The 26,455-nt window shown below is 37.7% G+C and overlaps 1 protein-coding gene across 6 annotated transcripts in view; it reads right to left on the bottom strand.

The window, feature by feature from the left end:
• The window catches only part of CPED1 (cadherin like and PC-esterase domain containing 1), a 324,765-nt gene that overhangs the window by 239,687 nt on the left and 58,623 nt on the right, over positions 1 to 26,455 (bottom strand). For all 6 annotated transcript variants that reach the window (XM_018046984.1, XM_005679391.3, XM_018046986.1 and 3 more), the window contains one exon: positions 7,381 to 7,487. In XM_018046984.1, coding sequence (XP_017902473.1) covers positions 7,381 to 7,487 — 107 coding nt within the window. The remainder of the gene's footprint in view (positions 1 to 7,380; positions 7,488 to 26,455) is intronic.

Here is a 26,455-nt window from a genome sequence, read left to right on the forward strand (position 1 = left end):
ATAGTCTCATTTTAATTTCTGAGTGTACATAAAAATAATATATTTAACTCATGTATATGTAAACTTTCCTATTCAGGTTAGTCTGTGCAAAAGACAGGTCTTCCCAAGTGGTGCTAGTGGTAAAGAACCCGCCTGTTAATGCAGGAGACATGAGATGCAGGTTCAGTCCCTGGGTTGGGAAGATTTCCTGGAGGAGGAAATGGCACATACTCCAGTATTCTTGCCTGGAGAATCTCATGGACAGCAAGCTTGCCGGGCTACATTCCATAGGGTCGCAAAGAGTCAGACACGACTGAAGCAACTTAGTATATGCATACAAAAGATAAATAACTAGTATGACTCAGTCCAGTTACTGAATCTCTACATTTGCAAGGTTTTGTGTTATGAATATTTTACTTTATTTTTAATTCTTTTTAAAATTTTTTCCCATTTGGGTTATTACAGAATATTGAGCAGAGTTCCCTGTGCTATACAGTAGGTCCTTGGTTATCTGTTTTAAACAGATATTGGTTATCTGTTTTAAACATAGACGTATATACATGGGGCTTTCCAGGTGGTATTAGTGGTAAAGATCCTGCCTGCCAATGCAGGAGACATAAGAGACACGGGTTCAATCCCTGGGTTGTGAACATCCCCTGGAGAAGGAAACAACAACCCACTCCACTATTCCTGCCAGGAGAATCTTATGGACAGAGGAGCTTGGTGGGCTACAGTCCACGGGGACACAAACAGTTGGACACAACTGAAGTGACTTAGCATGCATGTACATGTCAATCCCCCAAACTCCCAGTCTATCCATCCCCTCCCCATCCTTCCTCTCTGGTCACCATAATTCAATCTCTAAGTCTATGAATTTGTTTCTGTTTTGTAGATGAGTTCATTTGTATCTTTAAAACAAAAATTTTTTTGCATATAAATGATATCATATGATACTTGTCTTTGTCTGACTGCTTCATTTAGTATGATCATCTCCAGGTCCACCATCCATATTGCTGCAAATAGCATTATTTCAATCTTTTTAATGGCCAACTAATATTCCACTGTATGTGTATACCACATCTATACTGTACTAAAGCCCAGGCTTCAGCAGAACCCATTCTTGGGAACATAGGACTTGAGAAAAGTGGATAGTATACTTTAGATTTTAGGATGTCTACATTTCTCAAATTCAAAAGTGATCACTTTTAGAGTCTAAATGTAGGAAAAGAAGGGCCTTCATAAAACCCTAAAATTTTCAATTCAGAATTCCTAAGAGAGGTTGGAGGGAGGGGACAGACCATTGCAAAGGTCTGGGGAGTCCACCATAGAGGTTTAGTGGTTTTATGTTGTTATTTTTACCACACAAAACACATTTCTAAATTCGATTGTGAAAAGGTTTAAAAGCCCATATACTTGAACCATTTTCCTCCATTTAAGGAAGAAAAAAAAAATCACTCAGTCGCTACTGACTAAATAGAATCTCTAATGACAGAAGGGCCAAGAAAGAGAAGCAGCATTAGCTAAATAGCAGGAAAGGCTGTGTACAGGTCCTATTTAAAGCCTCTACCCACTTCTTGAAGGGCTCAGAGAAAATGTGCTACTGTTGCAGATGCTTACAACATCCTTTTTATACCATCCTGACTTCTACAAAGTGAAAGAAAGTAAGTGAAGTCGCTCAGTCGTGTCCAACTGTTTGTGACCCCATGGACTATAGCCTACCATGCTTCTCTCTGTGTCCATGGGATTTTCCAGGCAAGAGTACTGGAGTGGGTTGCTATTTCCTTCTCCAGAGGATCTTCCCAATCCAGGGATCGAACCTGGGTCTCCCACATTGTAGTCAGATGCTTTACCATGTGAGCCACCAGGGAAGTCAACTTCTACAGATGGAAAGGAGTTGCAGAGCCCTGGTAAAACGAACTACAGGAACTGAACTAATGGGCCAGAAGAATGTGTGTAGATGCGGCAAAGACAGGGTACAGCTTACACAGATTTCAGAAACAAAGGGTACTTGCTGTGTCTTATCAGAGAGATGCTCCTGCCAATGCAGGAATGCAGGAGACCCGGGTTTGATCCCGGGGTCAGGAAGATCCCCTGGAGAAGGAACTGCCAACCCACTCTAGTATTCTTGCCTGGAAAATCTCATGGACAGAGGAGCTTGGCGGGCTACAATCTATGCAGTGGCAAAGAGCTGGACCCAACTAAGTGACTGAGCCTGAGCATGAGCAGGATCAGAGACATGACTTTTCACATGAGATCTTGTGTCAGGATGATGAACTGAGTGAGGGCCAGCCAAGCACTTGCTTCAGAAAGCCAGAGCCAAGCCAAAGGAAGCAATTGCTCTCACTTTTGCATCCCCCACCCAATGACATGCTTCCCCTGCTCTTTGCTCCAAAGCACATCTCTGGAATTAATAGAGTCGAAGCAGATGACGTGACCCAGGCAACACGTGACACGAGAAGTATCATCTCCACTCTACGCTGGAACTGAGCACCAAACTAAGCAGGTAAACTAAATAAACACAAAGAAGTAAACACACACGACACTATGGGTCTTAACAGCTGTGGTAAATCAGCTTTATTACACATATTTTAACTTCGTATTAGTTAAACCTAATAATGTTCTTTTATATCCTATTGCTTTTTATTCTTATTTTTACATACATCACAAAATATACAAGATTTGCTTCATTATCAAGTGGGATATAATCAGAGAAGTTTTCATTGGGATTAGCTGACTTGTACACAATGAGCTTCTCTGGCTTAATACTGCAATAATTATTTTCAACAGAATTTATTTTGGGCTGGGCAATTTTAAGGGCAAGGCAACACTGAAGAGAAGGTACAGAGATTTCCCACATGCCCATTCCCCCCACCCACACACAGCCTCCCCCATCATCAACATCTCCCCCAGAGAGAGAGGTTACAACTGAGAAACCTACATGGACACTTCATTACCAACCAAAGAGGCACTTCTAATACATACTGATCTTGTATTGGGTTTGAATGCTTTATGTATACATGTGCGTGTGGATTTTATAGAGACTGCTGTTTTTCCTGGCACAAAAGCTTCTGTATCTTTCAAAGGATTTGAATATATATGAAACAAATGATAATAACACTTGAGCCACAGAATATTTCTGAGATCAAACTGAGAGAAAGGAAATGTGCATTTAAAAATATTTCAATCCCAGCGTACCTTCTACAAACCTAATCTGTGGTAATCTGTCATTTAAATTGTTTCTATTACATACCGCCAGAAGCAAAAGTAAAAAAAAAAAAAAATCATTCTTATTTTGAGATATATTTCATTAGTAAGAGCAATAGTAGAATATTAATTATAAACATTCAGAAAAAGGTTTATTAAAAAAAAATTAAAGCTATAGTAATACCATTAACTCATAAGGAAAGCAGATATTTGAATTTGGGTTATTTACATAAAGTGTAGGAAAGCACCCAAGGAAACTTTTGCTTCTGATTTCTCATGAACATTGACAGTGAAACACATGTCACGTTGTATCTTAGGAAACTGTTCTTTTTCTTCACTAGATCTGTATAGATATTTACATCTTTTATTTTATCAAAAATCAGATCTTCTCTGAAAGCTGTTTGGTATTATCCATAAGGAAGAGAATTAATGGCAAGAAGAGACCTAGCTAATCAAAGAAAAAAAGTCTTATTATCATCCACATCGCTCACATGCAATTATCACTCCATCATATTTACCTGAAAATGACCTAACAAACTTTAAAATAAGAGGCTTTGCAATAGTTCTTAGTGCTCCAAGGACTAAACACAGCATCCCAGATTCAAGGACTGTGAATTCTACAAACATTCAGAGTTAGAAAAGAGTCTCCCTGCTCTTAAAACCCTACGACATGCCAGAGGTGTGACAGAGCCCCACTTACTTAGTGTTATCCCAAAGAGTGGCCCTCGCTTCATTTTTAGCATCTCATGAACCACCAAACAGTTTTAAGTTCCTTTTAGTCTCTCCCTGGCTAGAGAAACTCCTGGTCATTCATCACCTATAACAGATCTTAAGATCATTTTCATCAAGCACTTAAATTCCAAAGCTCTGAAGTGGTGAGTAATTCTAACATGAGCTGGTGACCTTCATTCTAAGGTCACTGACAATCCTAACACATACCAAACAGATCTGAAGCAACTTCTGTTTTGACTATTTATGTTTACATAAACAAGTCATGATTCACAAAACTTCAAATCATTCATGCTCCAAAGTGACAGTTATCTAACATGGATCATTTAGAATTTATGTATTCTTTAAGAATATTGATTAGACTAGGGTTTAAATACAGTGGCTAAATATTTATTTAGAAAGGTTCGACAGTGATACGGTTAAGAGCACAGAAGTTAAAGTAAGACGGCCAGAGTTTGAATCCTAGGTGCTTCATTTATTAGTAAGGAAGATTTAAGCAGCCTTCTTAATCTCTCTTTGCTTTAGTCTCTTCGTATATAAAGAATGGATATAAACAAATACAGTAAGCACTTAGAATGGTACTCAGTAGGAGGCTATGGCAAGAGACTGCAAGGTAGGAGTAGAGAGCGGGTGAATACTTCCTTATCTTTCTGGCTTCCCTCTGTAGGGCTGTGATCTGGTGATGGTTGCATTCTTGACATATGTAACCCCTTCCCACCAATCTTCCGTTCTTGTCCCTGGCTCTTACTAGGTTCTGCTATATCATTTTTTCTACATACCCTTCTTCAGATCAAGGGTGGTAAAATCTTATAATGTAGCTAGTCACTGAGTGCCTCTAAATCTTTTTGTTTCTCTTTTCCTTCCAAAAGCTCTGTAAATAGCTCTTTTATTAGTTTTTCCTCAGTTAAATTCTTGAGTATGGCATTTGTTTCCTGCTGGGGGCTGACTGAGATACACAGCAAATGTTGTCAACTTTATCCTGTAGCTAAAATGGGAAGCTGTGCAAGATTTTAATGACAGGAGTAATCAGCTTAAGTCAGCAATTTGTATTTTTCACTCTGATAACTGTGAGCAGTATGGATTTCAGGGGCAAAACATTCTTGCTTTGGAAAAATCAGTGAAGAGATTTTGGCAACTGTCCTGGTTACACATGGTGACTGTCTGATCAGAATAAAGGTAGTAAGTTTGGAAAGTAGGTATGATATTTGAGAACTATTTAGAAGCTAAATTCCTTAGTATTCGTGATTGACAGAATGCAGATGACATAGGAGAGAAAGGACTCAAAGGTGAAGGCTAATTTCTATCTTAGGAAGTGACAGAGTGATTAACCACACTTATGACCAGCAGCACAGTTTTGCAGAGCTTCTAAATGCCAGCACAGAAGTGAATTTACCAGAGACAACAATGAATCCATTTACTCTTCATTGAATCTGAGGTGTTTGTGCAACATTTAAGTGGAGATGTTCAGAGAGCAGTTATACAGGAAATCCTGAAGCCTGGGAAACTGCTTGGAACTTCAGATGTAGATTTGGGAGTCATCAATTACAAATGATAGTTGAAACTTTAGAGGTGGTATTGGGGAACAGAGGCATTTAAAGAATGGACAGAGGATAGGTGGCTCTGAAGAACCCAGAAAGGACAGCCAAAGATGCAAAGATGTACAAGAAAAAGCAAAAGAATGTGCTCCTCCAAGGGAGGGGCCAGAAGGAGGAAGGGGTGATCACCACTGTCAAGTGCAGAAATACCAAATGATCGGGGAGCTTCTATAGTACTCTTTACTACTGAAAGACATCTATTGGTTTGGACATTTTTCTCATAGGTTTGTTAAAGGTATCATAAATAAGTAAATTTTCCAGCACAGTGACTAGCACACTGTAAGCCTTTCGTTAGTTTTTATAAAAGTATTTATAAAAGTTTATACACAGGAGTAAATATTGGATGTCAACTTTAAAAGTTGACTTAAAAACTATAAATTTTGTTGTAATTCAACTTAACTTTGAAAACATCAAAACAAGGAATTAGTAAATAAAATCTTTACTACTTGGATAAACAAGTGACCAGCATAAGCAAAAATCCATACGCTATTTATTTCTTTGGAGAAGGAAACGGCAACCCATTCCAGTACTCTTGCCTGGAAAATTCCATGGACTGAGAAGCCTGATAGGCTATTTCTTAGGCCAAGTCTTGCATCCTACTGGGTAAAATTGGATATTGATTCGTAGGAGTTGAAGTTGAAGGCATGTATGTGTCCTAAGTCACTTCAGCCGTATCTGACTCTTTGTGACCCCATGGACTATAGCCCGTCAGGCTCCGTTGTCTATGGGAGTTTCCAGACAAGAATACTGGAATGAGTTGTCATGCTGTCCTCCAGGGAATCTTCCTGACCCAGGGATCAAACCCGCGTCTCTTATACCTCCTGCATTGTCAGGCAGTACTACTAGTACCACCTGGGAAGCCCAAAATGGTGAACGTTTTGTGGTGAAGTGTAGAGGAATGGCCATTGAAACTTTCTTCAAAGACGCAATGGCTCCAATTTTTCAAGACTTTTTTTTTTCAACATTATGGACCAGGAAATACTGTTGTTAAAAACCATAGGTCTATTACAGCACTATTTACAATAGCCAGAACATGGAAACAACCTAAATGTCCATCAGCAGAGCAATGGATATACATGTGGTCCATATATACAATGGAATATTACTCAGCCATTGCAAAGGAACAAAACTGTGTCACTTGTAGAGACATGGATGGACCTACAGACTGCCATACACACTGAACTAAATCAGAAAGAGAAAAACAAATACTGGATATTAACGCACATATGTGGAATCTAGGAATATTGTATAGAGGAACGCATTTGCCAAGCAGAAATAGACACAGATGTGGAGAACAAAAGTATGGATACCAAGGGGGAAAGGGAGAACGGGATGAGTTGGGAGTGACATAAATACACTGCTGTGTATAAAATAGATAACTACTAAACAGCACAGGGAACTCTATGCAATGCTCTGTGGGGACCTCAATGGGAAGGGAATCATATATATATATCTCCCTCGGCTTCCCTGGTGGCTCAGACGGTAAAGTGTGCCTGCAATGCAGGAGACTTGGGTTCGATTCCTGGCTTGGGAAGATCTCCTGAAGAAGGAAATGGCAATCCACTCCAGCACTCTTGCCTGGAAAATCCCATGGACAGAGGAGCCTGATAGGCTATAGTCCACGGGGTCACAAAGAGTCGGACACAACTGAGTGACTTCACTTTCACTTTCACTTTCATATATATATCTATAGCTGACTCACTTTGCTGTACATTAGAAATTTCAATACAACATTGTAAGGCAATTATACTGTAATAAATAATAAAAAAGGAAAAACATTAAATTTAAAATAAGTAAATATGGTCATAGGAAACTCAAAAAAATTCCTATAGGTCTGATAAGATTTGTTCACTTTTTGAAAAAGAATGTTTACCTTTTGATGTAAATTTAATTGGCACATGTCTTCCTTTGATATGCAGGGTTTTCCACCAGGTGTCCTAGAAGAGAGGCAAATAAGCAGATCCCAAGAGTCCAAATTACCTAATAGCAAAAGAGCATGGAAAAACAAACACTTTATCAGATTTGTAAAGGCACCATTTACGTCTTCAGACTAAAGAATGTGAACACAAGTAACAATGATTCTGAATATACTTAAAAGACATTATTCAAAGTAACTAAAATTCAACTTTTCTAATTAAGCAGAACTTACACTTTCATTTTGTATCTTAGGGAAAATCAATGATCTGAAGTTATAATTAGAATGTTTCAAGTCACTAATTTTATAAATTTATGAAGTCTCAATTGGAAATTGGAAGGAAAGAAGATTATAAAGTATTTTTAAGGGATGAAGGAGTTGTAAATCAAATAACAAGAAGCCAAAACACGGAATATTTTGTTCTGGGCCTCTGTGTTACCATTAATTTTCATAGGTCTTAAAAATAAAAAAAATTTTTTTAAGATTGTTTTCTACTTTTTTATAATTTTATTTATTTGTCTATTTTATTTTTGACTGCGCTGGGTCTTCGTGGCTGTGTGAGCTTTTCTCTAGTTGCAGCAAGTAGGGGCTACTCTCGAGTTGCAGTGTGCTGGCTTCTCATTGCTGTGACTTCTCTTGTGGGGCACAGGCTCTGGGGCACGTGGGCTTCAGTAGTTGCAGCTCATGGGCTCAGCAGTTGTGGCTTCCAGGCTCTAAAGCACAGGCTCAGTAGTTGTGGTTTATGAACTTAGTCGCTCTGCAGCATGAGGAATCTTCCCGGAGCAGGGATTGAACCTATGCCTCCTACACTGGCAAGCAGATAGATTCTTTACCACTGAGTCACCAGGGAAGCCCCCCAAAATACTTGGATCAATTTTTTTACAAATAAAAAATTGGGCTAAGTAGGAAATAAAATTCAATGAAAAATTTAAGACAGGTTTTTTCAAAAACAAATTTATGTTCTAGTTATAGTCAGCAAAGCTGACTTTAAAATACAGAGTATAACACAGACTAAAGCAAATGATATTTTAGCTCTCTCACCAAGAACAAAGTTCTTTGCCAGTAGATCATAGTTACTTGCCAAAATAATCTCTGCAGAATACATTCTTGCATAATGCTTAGACTTTTAAAAATTAACATATATGTGGCTAGATGGGTTTATTTTCCCTAATTCTTTTTGATCTATTTACATAAATTTGTGTCAGCATACCCCTGCATATAACTGATGCTTAGAAACATTTGTTATATGAATGAATGAAAAAGTAGCTAATGACAGGAGTAGTAAACACATTACTTCAGAGAAAATATAGAAATATCTATCTCAAAAAAATTAAAAAAAAAAAAAAACAGAAAAAGAACCTTAAGTAATACTCAAAAGAATTGGTACTACTTGGGAAATTTCTCCATTTTAGATGGAAATTCAGCTGAGAAAATGAGGCAATTTCTGTACACATGGCATCTTTTGTTGATTAATCCTAAGATAAATGATCCTTCAAGTAACATTTAGTATTTGTTAGTATTTATGCCAGCCCTCACAAGTCACTTCCTGTATTGTTAGTAGCTTCAAAAAGCTAGGAAATATTCAAGGCCATCTTAAAAATGTCCTAGAATTTCTAATTTGATAGCCTAATGCCTTCAAAGAAGAGCCATACTGGGGGGAAAAAGGTTGATGAAGAAGAATGATCTATGATGATTAGGAACGAAATTTCACTGTTCACTACTCAAGTCCTTTTCCCTTTGACAGGTCCTGTGCGGTCTGAGCTATTGGTCTATAGCTGTCCTGTTGCTAGACGGGAAACCTCTCTGCCCAACCAGAGGATCCAGGCAACTGAACTCAAGTTAACATCTGAGCTTTCATCCGAGAGCTTCTCTGCTTGCTTGATGTATCTCAAAATGCTGGAGGATAGCACAGTAGCTCAACAGATCAAGGAGAAATGATGCTGGTGATGGGGGGCTGGGAGAAATCTCATCCAGTAATAGCCATCAGGCCTCAGATGTCAAGGGGCTCCCCTGTCCCATGCATCCTCACTTTGAAGGAAACTACAAATAGATTTGCATAGTCAAAACCTAATACTCTATGACGATCCCAAAATTTTATTTTAAATGTGCATCCGGCATTTTCAGCCAAAACCATTTTATATGGATTCAACAGGGAAAACACAGAGACTATTTTCATTTGCTATTGCTTTTAGCCCAAGAAACTAAAACACTAGAAGAATCCTGCTGTCATAATACACACAACTAAATATTTTAAAAAGATAAGAATAAGCAGAGAGGGAAGAATTTCATATTATGGACTACACTGTTTGGGTGTTAAAATCAGAATATGCTTTGTATTCCTCTAAGTCTGAAGCATGCCCCTCTTCACTACCCAAGGCATACACACAATTTCTAGAGTTGATAGAAATACATATTTAAGTCATAAATGTTTGAAACTGGAGACTCATTTAAATAATTCAAAGCATTCAATTTACTAAGAACCTCTTCTGAGCCAAACACTGTACTAGAAATATGAAAGTCAATAGCAAAACAAAAGGGCAGACAGTCACTGCCCTTAGCAATCTGTAAGAGATCTAAACATCAGAAGGAATTTAGGCTATTTCATGAAGCATCACACAATTTCTTGACATTCATAATGCTACCCCTCATCTCTCAAAAATATTTAATTAATATTTTAAGATAAAAGTTAATATTTCAAAGCCACTTTATAGTACATCAATTTCCTCTTAAAATGAAGGAAACTATAACTCAAAATTTTAAGTGATCTCTTCATATGGTTCTTGCCTAATTCTTGCCACCATGATCTGAAAAAATGCTGATTGTTTCCACTCAAAATTCTTATTGTTATTTTATTGTTACTCTAGCTCTATTTCCTAGTTAAATTTTCCTGTTAAAGTAGACCTGTTCACCTTCTCTTCATTTCTAACTCTCTTCAAGTCGGCTCCTCTCCCTGACTCCCACAGCCCTTTTTTAAAGAAAAGGCATTATTTGTTTCATGAGTGGTGCTATGTATTCAAGCTTGGTTTCAGAAAAATACCCCAAAGCCATGCTGAAATCTAGAAAGATTTGTGCATGTGCAGAGAGAAAATCACACTCAGTCGTGAAATAAATCACATTCAGAAGTCAGCCTTGGAGTATCTTGGATACAAATCTATGCCCCAACAAGACTAGAAGTATGAGTGTTTAGTGGACAATGCCTGCATGGACAGCAGAGACTGCAGACACACGGGGGAGTACCAGCCGCATATGGGGTTTGTTTGGCTTGCACCATGTTTGTTTTGGTTTTAATTTTAAGCACTTGCCAAAATGCAAATGTCAGCACAAGTCACATAAAAATCCAGATTTCAGCTTTCACTTGCAAACTTAGAAGTTTTGGGTTCATATCCCACAAGGCAACCACTGACAGTTGAGGGCAGCTTCCCACATTTTCTGTAGTTGACTATAGTGTTCCTGCCTGGTCCCACCTTTGCCTGGGCTTTTTGCCTTTAGTAGTAGCAAACAGTCCTTAGAACTGGTTGGTGTAAAACACTGGTGTGTCAGTTTTCCATGAATCGTTCTTTGAGCAAGTTGATGTTCCAGCTTTTAATGAATTAGGCTTGTTCATTAGTAAATGGGTTTTGTTGAGATGACTGTATGCAAGCTGATATTTGCTCAGTTGGTCTTTGAAGGATGTCTGAACATCCCCTTTGATTTCCATTTTTGGCCATGCTTTTCCACAAGGTTGAGTAAGGTCACTTCAATTCCAAAGACATTTGGTTGTTCATGCTAAAGTTGGCAAGGGCTTAAGTGTGGCCTCTTAGAGTCTTCTTTCTCTAAGAAGCCTGGGGGAAAAAAAAGTCAAGACTGCCCCAAAGCTATCTTTTTCCCATGGGTCTTTTTGGTTGGATTGTTAAAGTGGGCCAGGTCCCACTCCTAGGTGGACCTGCCTTCATTTCTTTCTTGTTCACACTCTTTTTGGATTCTCTCCACAATCACTGTGTCTTGGGCTGTTGCCACAGTTATAAGTGGTCCAAGACAGGCTCTTTCTAGACACTGAGGCAAGTATTTTTGGTGTTGGTCTTACTTGATATGTTTCTTCTGCCCCCCGAATGTTGACATTAGTTTAAGAGCTGAGAAGTCAGATGTGAATTGTTGCTATACGCAGAAACTAACACAACATTGTAAAGCAACTATACTCTAATAAAAAGTAATTTTAAAAAAAGATTTGGATTGAGGAAAAGACAGGCAATGCAGATCCTGGCCAATTTGGATGATGGCTTCTTAGGTTTTCCTGGCACAGGGAAAGATGACCTTTATGTGACTCAGCCTAACCAAATGCCAAGGCCACACCATAAACAAGGAAGAATAGCAATAGTAGTGGTAATGAATCAAGAGCAAATAGTTCTTGAGTACTTATAGTATACCAGGTACTGTTCCAAGTATTTGCATTAATGAATTTATGCTACACAATACCCTGCTAGGTATATATATTTTTTCTTTTTTCAGTATAGAAAGGTTAAATAACTTGCCCAAGGTCAGCCATCTAGTTCAGGGTGGGAAGAGAATTTGCATATAGGAAGTCTAGCTCCAGAAACCCTGTTTGTGATCATTACATCATTATTGCTTCCAAAAAAAAAAAAAAACTGGAAGGCAAGAAAGACATCTAGCTTTTGACGCCTTACATACATTAACTTATGCAGAACTTTGAACAACACTGTGGAGTAGAAACAATTATTACATATACTTTACAAAAGAAGGAACAAAGAGGAACTATTTAGCTTTGGTGTTTTCTCAGTTATTGGTATTTTTCATTTGGGATCATGGAGAAAAAAATAAAAAGACCATAACAAGTATAACTCAGGTATTCCTAGAACCTCACCCAGCAATAGCACCCTAACACATTATTAGTGATACTATTGATAACTGAAGTAACAGAAATACTAATATATAAAAGATCTCTCCCAACTGCAAATGGACTGGAGAACAATAAATATTAACTAGGTTTCCACCTACTTTTGAAAAGAAATCTCTAGAAGTTTTTCAGATGTTTTGATGGTTGTAATAAATTCTTTCCCTTTTCGGTCACAAAGAAACCAGAGCAGGGCTAGCTCTGAGATCAGGCTAGCCAAGCCCTTAAGAGAGATCACAGGACCTAGTTCTAGGGAAACAAGATGTGGATGTTCATTCTCCATCTCAAAATTACAAAAACATGAAAAATCTACAGGATTCTTCCCCAAAACGATGGAACACTATTGTTCATTATCATGCCTCCACAGCATTGACTCTGGAAGCAATGAAACGCCATAGATAATTTTAGAAGGCGACATCAGGTTCCAGATGTATTAATTCAGACATGATATGGTGGCGCTGATTGAGTTTTTATCCTTCTCTAAGCTGTTCTCTGGAACAACCTAATGTCTCAAATATTAAAAAAAAGAGCTATTTTTGAAGGTTTTTGTTCTCACTTTTTTTAAATCAAGCATCTGCCCTAAGAAGTGAGGCTGCCTTTAGAATATTCCAGTTTCTCACAGGCCGGCTGCCATGTAAAGCAAACAATCATTTCCTGGCTCTCAAATGACCTCCTCATTGATAAAGTCTGCTGGATCAGTAATTCAATCCAGAGAACACCAGAGCGCTCTGAGATAGCATCATGCCTATAAGTGCTGTTTATTCTCAAGGAATGACAAGTCTACTCCTGCTTTATTTTTCTCTATAATATCATCATCACCCAACATGTTATATACTTCTTGTCTATTTGTTTATTGTCTGTCTCTCTCCATTTGAATGTGAGCTTCATGAGGGTTGAACTGGGTCTATTTTATTCACTGCTGTATTCTCAGTATCTATAACAGTGGCTGGAAGTTAACAAGTATTTGCTACCTGTTTGCTAAACATGTAAATGAATGAGCAACTGAATGTGATCAGTTGCTAAAGTGAAAGTGAAGTGGCTCAGTCATGTCCGACTCTTTGTGATCCCGTGGACTGTAGCCCACCAGGCTCCTCCGTCCATGGGATTGATTCTGCAGGCAAGAATACTCGAGTGGGTTGCCATTTCCTTCTCCAGGGGATCTTCCCAGGGATCGAACCCAGGTCTAAAATTCATATCTTAGGATATTGAAATATTTTTGTAAAAATTAAAAATGGATGAATAATAAAAAAAATTAGAGTAGTTTTTAAAAAAGGACATAAAGATACATTTTATTTCTTAGTAAGAATGAAGGAGAGAAGTACATAAGAACAAAGGTAGCTATTCATTGCATTTAAAGAATTATAATATCAAGTATGAAAAGTAATAGAAAATTTCAAGTGCTTTACTTATTAGAAACTTTTCTGTGAACACATACACTATATTGAAGCAGAAAAGACTTATAATATATGACTTGGAAAATAAACTTGTCCAGGAACTCTTAAGATACATAGCCTTAAAAGCAAGTCTCATTTACTTATTCTATTAATACTATTATATTCCCTAAGGATACAAAAGCATGATGCCCTAAAATTTGTTATTTCCATGTGAAATACTAAAAAAGCTTAATTTTAAAATAATAGATAATATTCCTTCATAATATAACAATGATTTAAAAATATATAATATTCCTTTATGATATAACAATTATTAAATGATATATAATATTCATTTATATATTATTATGTATTATATTTATATATTATATGTATTATATATTCCTCTATAACATAACATGAGGACATTTCATATATTCACTGTTCCAATTTTATACCCTTTTCTTAAGATTCTTATTCATGCTCAGTCTCTCAGGGTGGCTCAGATGGTAAATAAGATTCTTACTGCATAAAAAGTCTTCCTTTCCCTGTATCCTTCTTTTACCAGAATTAGTAGATAGTTTATATTCATGAATACTTATTAACTTGTTGATAATAAATTGGACTGTATGTTTGATTCTACCACAAGATTGTTTGAGTATAAAACAGCCGTTCCTGAATCAACTTGCGTTAACCAGTTGCCTTAACTGTATTCTTCACATGATGGATCTACAGAACGGTAACACAGCACTCATAATTCATGGCTTTACTTTAAGGACAACAAACATTCAAGTTGTTTTATCTAACACTGATTATAGTAGATACTTACTAGATGTTTATTGGATTTTGTATTTCAATTTTCAGAATTTATTTTAAAAGCAATCCTTATATTGAAACTTCAGATTTTCAATGTATTATATAACATGGTCTCAAAATCTAATTAAGTTTGGTTTCTTGCCCCAAGAATCTGGTCATGGATTTTTGCTTGTTATGCCTCTGGCTCCTTATCCTTTAAAGAGCTGATGATGAAAACTTTTGTGTTTCACCAGAGAGAAATTCTAAACCATTCTCTCCCTTGATGTTCTAAATCCACACTAGAGATAAAATTTTCCCATCCTAATGTTTATCCACTTTCTGCCCTAACAGAGGTTTGGAGATTGTTTCTGAGAAGAGTTTTGAGCTCCTGAAATTCTTCTATTCACCTACTCACTAGCTCAAAGAGGCAACATTTTAAGCTTTTGCAAAAGTTAAAAGACTCCTGCTCTAAAGAAACTTTTCATTAAGAAGAGCATTAAAAAAAATAGATCTGTTTATTCATATGAAATAAACCTGAGAAATGTTTACTTTAGAAGGCTTGCTGAAGTTTCCTTCCACAAGTTTTTAAAAGTGACTTTATTTTCATAAAGATATTCATGCTACTTTTGCAGTCTTCTATTGAAATATAACTGACTAGATGTGTGTGCCTGTGTGTTTAAAGTTTTACTGCTTTAAAGACTATTGTTTGTCTGTGAGAAAAGTCTTATTATTGCATTTTACCAAATTTCTGAAAGCCTGGAATTCTCACCAACTTAGGCAACCTTAAAATAAATGAACTCTGCAGCAATTTAAAAATCAGACTGTACCTCTCACCCAGGTATCCGTTTCTAATACCATTCTCCAATAAGAAGAAATCAGGGGTCTTTGGAGATATGGCTGATTTAAGAGCTGGAGAAGTGAAGTATATAAGATGAGTCTAGGGCACCATAGTCCTAGAAAATGAAGAAAAGCTTAAAACCAAACCAGCAAATAAATAAACAAAAGCAATGATGGAGGTATATTAAATAGGCATGGGAGCCAGTGGTCAAAACTGGGACAATTTGAGAAAAAAATAAGTAATATTGGATTATAACCCAAAGCATAAGATAAATATCCACTAGTCCATACGGATGTAAACAAATTATTGAATAAAAAAACAAATGAGGAGGAAGAGACAAATCTTTGGTGTGGAAAAACACCAAATAATTTCCATAGCTACTACAAACTCAAGGAGGTAGATCACAACTTTCTAGTCCTTCAGCTTGAGTTGTGCACAAGAACACCCTTCCAAAGAGTCTCGTATAGAAAAGGGGAATAAAAAAATAATTTGCAGTGAAAAAACCTGACAAACACTAACTCAGTTAGGTGATTAAGGTTCATATTGACAGTGAGAAGCAATGTATAGTCCATCCCATTCCTTTGAAACTATATGAGAGGAATGATGCTTTACCTCTGTGGTCTTATACCCCCAAACCATAACCCAGACTAATCAGAAAATACCCAGGCATATCCCAGTTCAGTTCAGTTCAGTCGCTCAGTCGTGTCCGACTCTTTGAGACCCCATGAATCGCAGCACGCCAGGCCTCCCTGTCCATCACCAACTCCCGGAGTTCACTCAGACTCATGTCCATCGAGTCAGTGATGCCATCCAGTCATCTCATCTCAGTCGTCCCCTTCTCCTCCTGCCCCCAATCCCTACCAGCATCAGAGTCTTTTCCAATGAGTCAACGCTTCGCATGAGGTGGCCAAACTACTGGAGTTTCAGCTTTAGCATCATTCCTTCCAAAGAAATCCCAGGGCTGATCTCCTTCAGAATGGATTAGTTGGATCTCCTTGCAGTCCAAGGGACTCTCAAGAGTCTTCTCCAACACCACAGTTCAAAAGCATCTATTCTTCAGTGCTCAGCCTTCTTCACAGTCCAAATCTCACATCCATACATGACCACAGGAAAAACCATAGCCTTGACTAGACGGACATTAGTCAGCGAAGTAATGTCTCTGCTTTTGAATATGCTATCTAGGTTGGTCATAACTTTTCCTCCAAGGAGTAAGCATCTTTTAATTTCATGGCTGCAGTCACCATCTGCAGTGATTTTGGAGACCAAAAAAATAAAGTCTGACACTGTTTCCACTGTTTCCCCATCTATTTCCCATGGAGTGATGGGACCAGATGCCATGATCTTCGTTTTCTGAATGTTGAGCTTTAAGCCAACTTTTTCACTCTCCACTTTCACTTTCATCAAGAGGCTCTTTAGTTCTTCATTGCTTGCTGCCATAAGGGTGGTGTCATCTGCATATCTGAGGTTACTGATATTTCTCCCAGCAGTCTTGATTCCAGCTTGTGTTTCTTCCAGTCCAGCGTTTCTCATGATGTACTCTGCATAGAAGTTAAATAAGCAGGGTGACAATATACAGCCTTGACATACTCCTTTTCCTATTTGAAACCAGTCTGTTGCTTCATGTCCAGTTCTAACTGTTGCTTCCTGACCTGCATACAGATTTCTCCAGAGGCAGGTCAGGTGGTCTGGTATTCCCATCTCTTTCAGAATTTTCCACAGTTGATTGTGATCCACACAGTCAAAGGCTTTGGCATAGTCAATAGAGCAGAAATAGATGTTTTTCTGCAACTCTCTTGCTTTTTTGATGACCCAGCAGATGTTGGCAATTTGATCTCTGGTTCTGCTGCCTTTTCTAAAATCAGCTTGAACATCAGGAAGTTCATGGTTCACAAATTGCTGAAGCCTGGCTTGGAGAATTTTGAGCATTACTTTACTAGTACGTAAGATGAGTGCAATTGTGCGGTAGTTTGAGAATTCTTTGGCATTGCCTTTCTTTGGGATTGGAATGGAAACTGACCTTTTCCAGTCCTGTGGCCACTGCTGAGTTTTCCAAATTTGCTGGCATATTGAATGCAGCACTTTCACAGCATCATCTTTCAGGATTTGAAACAGCTCCACTGGAATTCCATCACCTCCACTAGCTTTGTTCATAGTGATGCTTTCTAAGGCCCACTTGACTTCACATTCCAGGATGTCTGGCTCTAGATGAGTGATCACACTATCGTGATTATCTGGGTCATGAAGATCTTTTTTGTACAGTTCTTCTGTGTATTCTTGCCACCTCTTCTTAATATCTTCTGCTTCTGTTAGGTCCATACTATTTCTGTCCTTTACTGAGCCCATCTTTTCATGAAATGTTCCCTTGGTATCTCTAATTTTCTTGAAGAGATCTCTAGTCTTTCCCATTCTGTTCTTTTCCTCTATTTCTTTGCATTGATCGCTGAAGAAGGCTTTCTTATCTCTTCTTGCTATTCTTTGAAACTCTGCATTCAGATGCTTATATCTTTCCTTTTCTCCTTTGCTTTTTGTCTCTCTTCTTTTCACAGCTAATTGTAAGGCCTCCCCAGACAGCCATTTTGCTTTTCTGCATTTCTTTTCCATGGGGATGGTCTCGATCCCTGTCTCCTATACAATGTCACAAACCTCATTCCATAGTTCATCAGGCACTCTATCTATCAGATCTAGGCCCTTAAATCTGTTTCTCACTTCCACTGTATAATCATAAGGGATTTGATTTAGGTCATACCTGAATGGTCTAGCAGTCTTCCCTACTTTCTTCAATTTAAGTTTGAATTTGGTAATAAGGAGTTCATGATCTGAGCCACAGTCAGCTCCTGGTCTTATTTTTGTTGACTGTATAGAGCTTCTCCATTTTTGGCTGCAAAGAATATAATCAATCTGATTTCAAAGTTGACCATCTGGTGATTTCCACGTGTAGAGTCTTCTCTTGTGTTGTTGGAAGAGGGTGTTTGCTATGACCAGTGCATTTTCTTGGCAAAACTCTCTTAGTCTTTGCCCTGCTTCATTCTGCATTCCTAGGCCAAATTTGCCTCTTACTCCAGGTGTTTCTTGTTTTCCTACTTTTGCATTCCAGTCCCCTATAATGAAAAGGACATCTTTTTTGGGTGTTAGTTCTAAAAGGTCTTGTAGGTCTTCATAGAACCGTTCAACTTCGGCTTCTTCAGCATTACTGGTTGGGGCATAGACTTGGATTACTGTGATATTGAATAGTTTGCCTTGGAAACGAAAAGAGATCATCTGTCCTTTTTGAGATTGCATCCAAGTACTGCATTTCGGACTCTTTTGTTGACCATGATGGCTACTCCATTTCTTCTGAGGGATTCCTGCCCACAGTAGTAGATGTAATGGTAATCTGAGTTAAATTCACCCATTCCAGTCCATTTTAGCTCGCGGATTCCTAGAATGTCAACGTTCACTCTTGCCATCTCTTGTTTGACCACTTCCAATTTGCCTTGATTCATGGACCTGACAGTCCAGGTTCCTAGGCAATATTGCTCTTTACAGCATTGGACCTTGCTTCTATCACCAGTCACATCCACAGCTGGGTATTGTTTTTGCTTTGGCTCCATCCCTTCATTCTTTCTGGAGTTATTTCTCCACTGATCTCCAGTAGCGTGTTGGGCACCTACTGATCTGGGGAGTTCCTCTTTCAGTATCCTATCATTTTTCCTTTTCATATTGTTCATGGTGTTCTCAATGCAAGAATACTGAAGTGGTTTGCCATTCCCTTCTCCAGTGAACTACATTCTGTCAGACCTCTCCACCATGACCCGCCTGTCTTGGTTTGCCCCACGGGCATAGCTTAGTTTCATTGAGTTAGACAAGGCTGTGGTCCTAGTGTGATTAAATTGACTAGTTTTCTAGTCAAAACATATGGCTGGTTCTCAAACTGCCAAGGTCATCAACAAGAAGGAAAGTCTCAGAAACAGTCACAGCCAAGAGAAGCCTAAGGAAACAGAACGACTAAATGCAATATATCTTGGATGGGATTTTTGAACAGAAAAAGGATATTAGGTAAAAAAGTTTAAAAATCTGAATGAAGTATGGACTTTAGCTTTTTGTTTTATTTTGTTTTGTTTTTAAGTCAGAATAAATATACTCTCCAGAGAAAATAAGATAATGAGTGTTAAGTATTTGTGGCTGTAGCTAGACACATATTAATTATATATCTCATTACGTATCTTATATGTAGCCCAGGTGGCGCTAGTGGTAAAGAGCTTGTCTGCCAATGCAGGAGATGTAAGAGACACTGGTTCGATCCTTGGATTGGGAAGATCCCCTAGAGGAGGAAATGGCAACCCACTCCAGTATTCTTACCTGGGAAATCCCATAGACAGAGGAACCTGGTGGGCTGCAGTCCATGGGGTCACAAAGAGGTAAGCACGATTGAGCACACATTTTATACTAAAAATGTCGTATTACAAAACCAATCTGCACTACAATGCAGAAAGTGAAAAATAATTACTCTCTCCAAGATGGATTCTCTGATAATAATTCAAATGGTATTTAAAATACAAAGGCCTGAGAAACATATCAAGTTCAAGGTTTGAGACCCTCCTCACTACATGCAGCTCCCCCAATTTTTAGCCTTTCTTTTCACTTGTTCCCATTTTTCTCTAAACCCAAACTCCTTGGTTGCTTTTATTTACATTCATTGCTTTAGCTATAGCTTCCCTGCCACTGATTCTCAAATTTACATTTCTCAACTTTTCTTATGTTTCAGATTTCCAGTTACTTCCTACAACAGATGCCCTGCGGAACGCATCAGAACCTGTAATCTCCTGCCAAAAAACTGTCAGGCCTTCCACTTTTGTTACCATCAAAGGTGTAGCCACCTTCTCTCCCTCAAGCTGGAAAGCATTACATCATCTTCAACCTAAACTAGTCTCCCACTGCACTTGCCATCGATTTCCAATTCCCATTCAGTCTGAATTAGAATTTCTTAAATATTTCCTGACCTTTCCAAATCCTATCACAGTCTCTAAGATTTCTCTGAGAAGCCTCCTAATTACTGGCCCTGCTTCTAATTCTTTTCCCTTCACTGATCCATCTTCCTTCCCTAGGGCCATGATTATCCTCTGAAAACAGAGATGTTATTATCGCCAGCACAATACAGTTCAAGTTCTTCAGCAAGGCAAGGGAGATCCCTCCCACTGGCTCCAACCTAGTCCTCTAGCCCTTTCCCTCAAAGCAGCACCACAACCCCCACTTCCTCTTAGCCACATGGACCCTTATTGGTCCCTGAGACTCCATACACTTGTAGACCTGTGTGCTCTTGCCTAGAGCTCATTCTGGTGAATGCTCTTGCCTCCAAAATCTGCTTGAGAAATCATTGTCACATACCTAGTGTTCCACTTGTGACATCTTGATCCCCACATTCAGGATGGGTCACTTCCTTTACTGTTCTCTCAGAATGTTTTATTTCTTTTATTCATACTACTTTCTATTGTATCTGGGTTTAGTTGCTAAGTCGTGCCCTACTCTTTGCGACCCCATGGACTGTAGCCTGCCAGGCTCTTCTGTTCAAGGGATTCTCCAGACAAGAATACTGGAGTGGGTTGCCATTTCCGCCTCCAGAGGATCATCCCGATCCAGGAATAGAACCCAAGTCTACTGCATTGCAGGTAGATTGTATTGTACATTACAGTTAAATATGGACATCTTTCCCACTCAAAAATGGTCTTTGGATCTTTAACATTTTCATATACTGAAAGCTTGTTAGAAATGAAAGATTTCAGTCCTCAATTTGTGTGTGTGTGTACATGTGTGTGCACGCTCGCTAAGTCTCTTCAGTCGTGTCCAACTCTTTGCGATCCCATGGACTGTAGCCCACCAGGCTCCACTGTCCATGGGGTTCTCCAGGCTAGAATACTGGAGTGGGTTGCCATGCCCTCCAGGGGAACTTCCCGACCTAGGGATGGAATCCGTTTCTCCTGTGGCTTTTGCACTGCAGCCAGATTCTTTACAGCTGAGCCACCAGGGAAGCCCCTGGATCTGTAACATTTTCATATACTGAAAGCGTGTTAGAAATGAAAGATTTCAGTCCTCAAGTTAGACCTCACCAAATCAAATTTGTGAATAACAATGTCCCCAGGTGATCATACACACAAATGAGTTTGAGAAACACTGATATACACCTATACCTCTGCCCTGAAGTTCCTAGAAACATCTTACCTTCATAATGCTCTCTCTCCAACCACACCAATTTTAGAGTTTTACATAAATAACTGTGCATTACATAAATCATGTTTAGTATCAATATTAAGATATTCTGATGCCTGGCTATGATGTCCTGGTCATAATCCTTGTTATGAGAGTGACACTTTAAACTGGGTTCTTCAGTCTTTCGGGCTCTGGGGGAGAGGGAGAGGGTGGGATCATTTGGGAGAATGGCACTGAAACGTATAATAAATATCATATAAGAAACGAATCGCCAGTCTAGGTTCGATGCAGGATACAGGATGCTTGGGGCTGGTGCACTGGGATGACCCAGAGAGATGGTATGGGGAGGGAGGTGGGAGGGGGGTTCAGGATTTGGAACACGTGTACACCCGTGGTGGATTCATGTTGATGTATGGCAAAACCAATACAGTATTGTAAAGTAAAATAAATAAATAAAAATAATAAACTGCGTTCTTTTATTACTTGAGTTCTTGACATGAGTTTCTGATAGACACTCTTTACACTGAATTCCACAGTACAGTACAGGAGGTTTTAGTGTATAATTAGCAAGGTGCCACTTCATTTAACCAAATATTATTCCTTCTTCCTGTTTTATTAAAAGTCATTTTCCATGATTTCTTTCAAATGCAGCGAATAAAACCTAATCATATCTAATTTGACTCTGTATAATAATGCACTGGGAACTGTGAGCAATCTGAGAGGGAGGTAGGAGTCACTGATTTAAAATTTTATTCTAAGAATAATTCCACACTAATTCAGCACAGATGAGAACTAAGGCTTGACAAAATATAGTTCACTAGCATGAGAAAAAGGATCAGTTCTATCAATGGCTTATTACTTAATGCCACAAACATTTTAAGGTTACACAGCTCTTATTCATAAAGCATTATTTTCAATAATCTTTGAAGATTTACTTAAAACAATAATAATATTTCCATGAGATATTTATGAAGCAAGTCTTATCTTCTATTTTCAAACTAAGCAATAGGTAATCTAATGCGCTTATTCAAGGTCATTCCAAAAAGCAGATGTGAGGAATAAAACTCAGACCTCCTAGAAATAATAATACCAGTATTGGTGGGATATTATGAAAATTTAATGAATTCATATTTGTAACATGCTTAGAACAGTGCCTTGTACTTGATAAGCTTTACATAAGTATTTGGGGTAAATGAATAGACAGGTGGGTAGGAGGTAAGATACAGGCAGATAAATTTGAGATCTCAGTGATAATAAGCCTTGCAGCTTATTATTCAGGGCTTCTGATTAGAGCGATATAAGAGTCATTTAGAAAACACAGAAAATAATCTCTCTCAACTCTGTGTCACTCCTTCATGTTTCGCTAATAGGCCTTCATACCATAGGAGGAATGTACGTTAGCTCACCAGATACCCACTCATTGTTGGTTTTGCTCTAAAGCAAGAGAGGACCTCATCAATATGAGGCCTCAGCTAAAATTCATACACGTTATCTAGAACTGGGATCTGCAGTTTTCTCTCACTGGCAGTACGAGTGCATTTGCTAAAATATGTGACGTCTTTGAGCCCTGAAACTGCTGATGAAGAAAGGTACTTGTCATAAGTGAGTAGCAACGAGTCCCATGCGGTAGGTGTAACCTGACTAGGTAGGCCACCCTGTGGGGCCCTAAAATGGGTGTTTCAGGTAAGCAGGGCCTCGGTAAGGGTAAACAGGGCTATTGGCTAAAACACATGTCATCCACTGCACGATTTTTGTAAAATTGGCCCTGCTCCCGGGAGCCAAAGGGGTATCAGAAGTGTCTCCTGGGGCTAATAATTGTGTCATCTATGAAATGAAGAACATTTAACCCAATATGAAACTATGCCAAGTACTTTTAAAGTGTATTGTTCCTATGCATCTAAGAAGCATATTTTTTCCACATATTTTAATAGAATTCTGGAAAATCAGAATTTTCCTCTAATCTTATCATATTACTTTTCCACCCCTCCAAAGATTCTTCATACATAATTGCCTATTTTTCTAATTATTTATTACTCAAAAATTGTAATCTAATTTCGCTCATTTTGGTTATCCTTATTTGAAGCATCTTCTTTTTCTTTGACAATGTTAATTTTAATCTATTATCTTCTGACGCTTTAACTTCTATCATATAGATTCCCAAGAATAATATTACTGGCTTAAAAATTATAAGTATTTTAACTGTTATAGATGTTCCAGATTGCTTTCCAAAAAAAGAGTACAATATTTCTCATTTCTACACTCAATGTATGAAAGCTTTCCTTGGAATATTCACCAGCAGTAGGTGATATTACCAAATTTGAAATTTGCCAGTCCTGTGACTGTAAAGTGATATGCTATACTTTAAATGGTCTTTCTGTAACTTTGTGAATTTCATATTTTTTCTTCTTTATTTTGCCATTTAGATGTGAAAATACAAACTGCTTATTCATATCCTTCATATAAAAAAAGATTTGCAAATAAAAATTAAATTTAAAAAGATAGCATTTAAAAAATAGAAATTGTTTTAAATTGATATATAAGTAAAACTTCCTTCCCTATTAAAAAATTTAAATGATGTGACATTTTTAACTTCACCAGATTAAAAATGTGATAACATCTAATACTGAAGATCCATGGAGAAATAACACTGTTGATGAAAGTTAAAATATGAGCCATCATTTTGTAGAAGAATGTGACAGTTTTGATATTTTGCCCATTAATACAATAATTCCAAATTATACCCAAATCTCAAAAAAATCAATATAAATAAATATTGTGGTAAAGTTGTATTTTATATTAACAAAGTTAAAAAAATTCTAAATATCTTTCATATACTTTCAAGAAACTAGGATGATATTGTGGTTAAAATCTCACGTTTAGAGACAGACAGCCCTTAGGTCAAACCTCAGCTCCATCATTTATGATATGTGCTACTCAATTCTGTAAGTGTGAAACAGAAATAGCTACCTTGTGGACTAGAAGTGAGAAGTCAATAAGTGAATGTATACAAACTGTATAGCACAGTACCTTTAATTAGTGATTTAAAAAGGCTAACTTGAAAACTAGTGACATGACACTTTGTTACAATTCTTAAAAACTACATTGACATGGAAAGACATTACAGTCTTTATTTTTATCAAAATATTAAAAATGTATCGAGAATTCCCTGGTAGTCTAGTAGTTAAAACTCTGTGCTTCCACTGCTGGGAGCCTGGGTTCAATCTCTGGTCAAGGAACTAAGATCCTACAAGCCATGTGGTATGGCCAAAAACAAATTTTTTTTTAAGTATCTGTTCAAACGTGTGGAGTAAACTTGCGAAAAGAGGCAGGAGGCAACTGTGTTGTCTCTGGAGTGATTTTTGCTTTTACCTTTGTACTCGCAAATGCTTGATTCAATATTCTATCAAAAACATAAAACATCTTGATAAATGGGAAAACTATTTTCTAAAACTGTGGTTTGAATATGCATCCAAATAAAGCACTATTATTCTCTATGAAAAACAGACATTGAGTCTTTTCAAACACTGTACATCTTTCAAAGCACTCTATGATGCCAATCAACTGCTATATAGAAATGAAAATAAACATAAAATTAAGCTAGATCTCAATCATTTTACAATTCCAAATGTCTCTGATATAAAATACTCAGTGTGACAAAGTGATAGAATTACGTTCCATAAGATGAGAAACAGTATCAGTCTCAGGGTGCTATCGTCATGCTGTGTACAGTTATGAGTGGGAGATTTCAGACAACACAAAACAAAGTCTTGCTGATAAAACTTAATATGCTATTTCTCCAAAAATGAACAAATAACGAACATGAATCCTTGAGCAAACAAGCCAATGGAAGGGCAAACACTCATGATTCCTGATACTGGCCCTCTTGGATGAGCCTTCAGATTACCATGGAATGTGCCTGCCATTCTCACATTCCCAGCATTCCGGCCAGGATACTAGTACCAATTTCTAGCAGAAACTTATTCTGTTTTATACTCCAGCTGTGAACTTCGATTTCCATACCACACTTCCATAGAATAATTTTCTGAGGGCATTATTTATAATAGCAAAACATTAGAAATATCATAAATATCTAACAATATGGGAAAGATTAAGAACAATAAAGTAAATATTACATACATCCGGTAATATAATGTTAAGTAGCCTCTGAAATAATATTTACAAAGTTTTTATGGCATGTATTTCTGACATAATAGTGTGCTAAAAAAAATCAAACTAGAAAATTGTATAAAATGTAGAAAAAACTTGTAAAGAAGCATGTCTTTGTTGGCATTTTAGGTAATCTCTCTCATTCTTTATTATTCTTTTTACATATTTTCTAGTTGAAATAGATCTTAAATAAGATATACCTAGTATATCTAATCCAAAAATCTTCATCTTCTGTAAAATGAAAGGAATCCAAGAACTTAATTAAGTAATTTAGTCATGGTTTCACAAAGACATAGAAACCCAGGCCAGAATTCCTCTTTTCCACAGTACTACCTTGTTTATCCTTCAGTTCAGTTACTTAATCATTTCCGACTCTTTGCGACCCCATGGACTGTAGCACACCAGGCTTCCCTGCCCATCACGAACTCCTGGAGCTTGCTCAAACTCATGTCCATTGAGTTGATAATGACATCCAACAATTTCATCCTCTGTTTTCCCCTTCTCCTCCTGCCTTCAATCTTTCCCAGCATCAGGGTTTTTTCAAATGAGTCAGTTCTTCACATCAGGTGGCCAAAGTATTAAGAGTTTCAGCTTCAGCATCAGTCCTTCCAATGAATATTTAGGACTGATTTCCTTTAGGATGGACTGGTTGGATCTCCTTGCAGTCCAAGGGACTCTCAAGAGTCTTCTCCAACACCACAGTTCAAAAGCATCAATTCTTCAGCACTCAGCTTTCTTTATAGTCCAACTCTCACATCCATACACGACTACTGGAAAAACCATAACTTT

This window comes from Capra hircus, chromosome 4 (assembly GCF_001704415.2).
Source record: "Capra hircus breed San Clemente chromosome 4, ASM170441v1, whole genome shotgun sequence".
NCBI lineage: Eukaryota > Metazoa > Chordata > Mammalia > Artiodactyla > Bovidae > Capra > Capra hircus.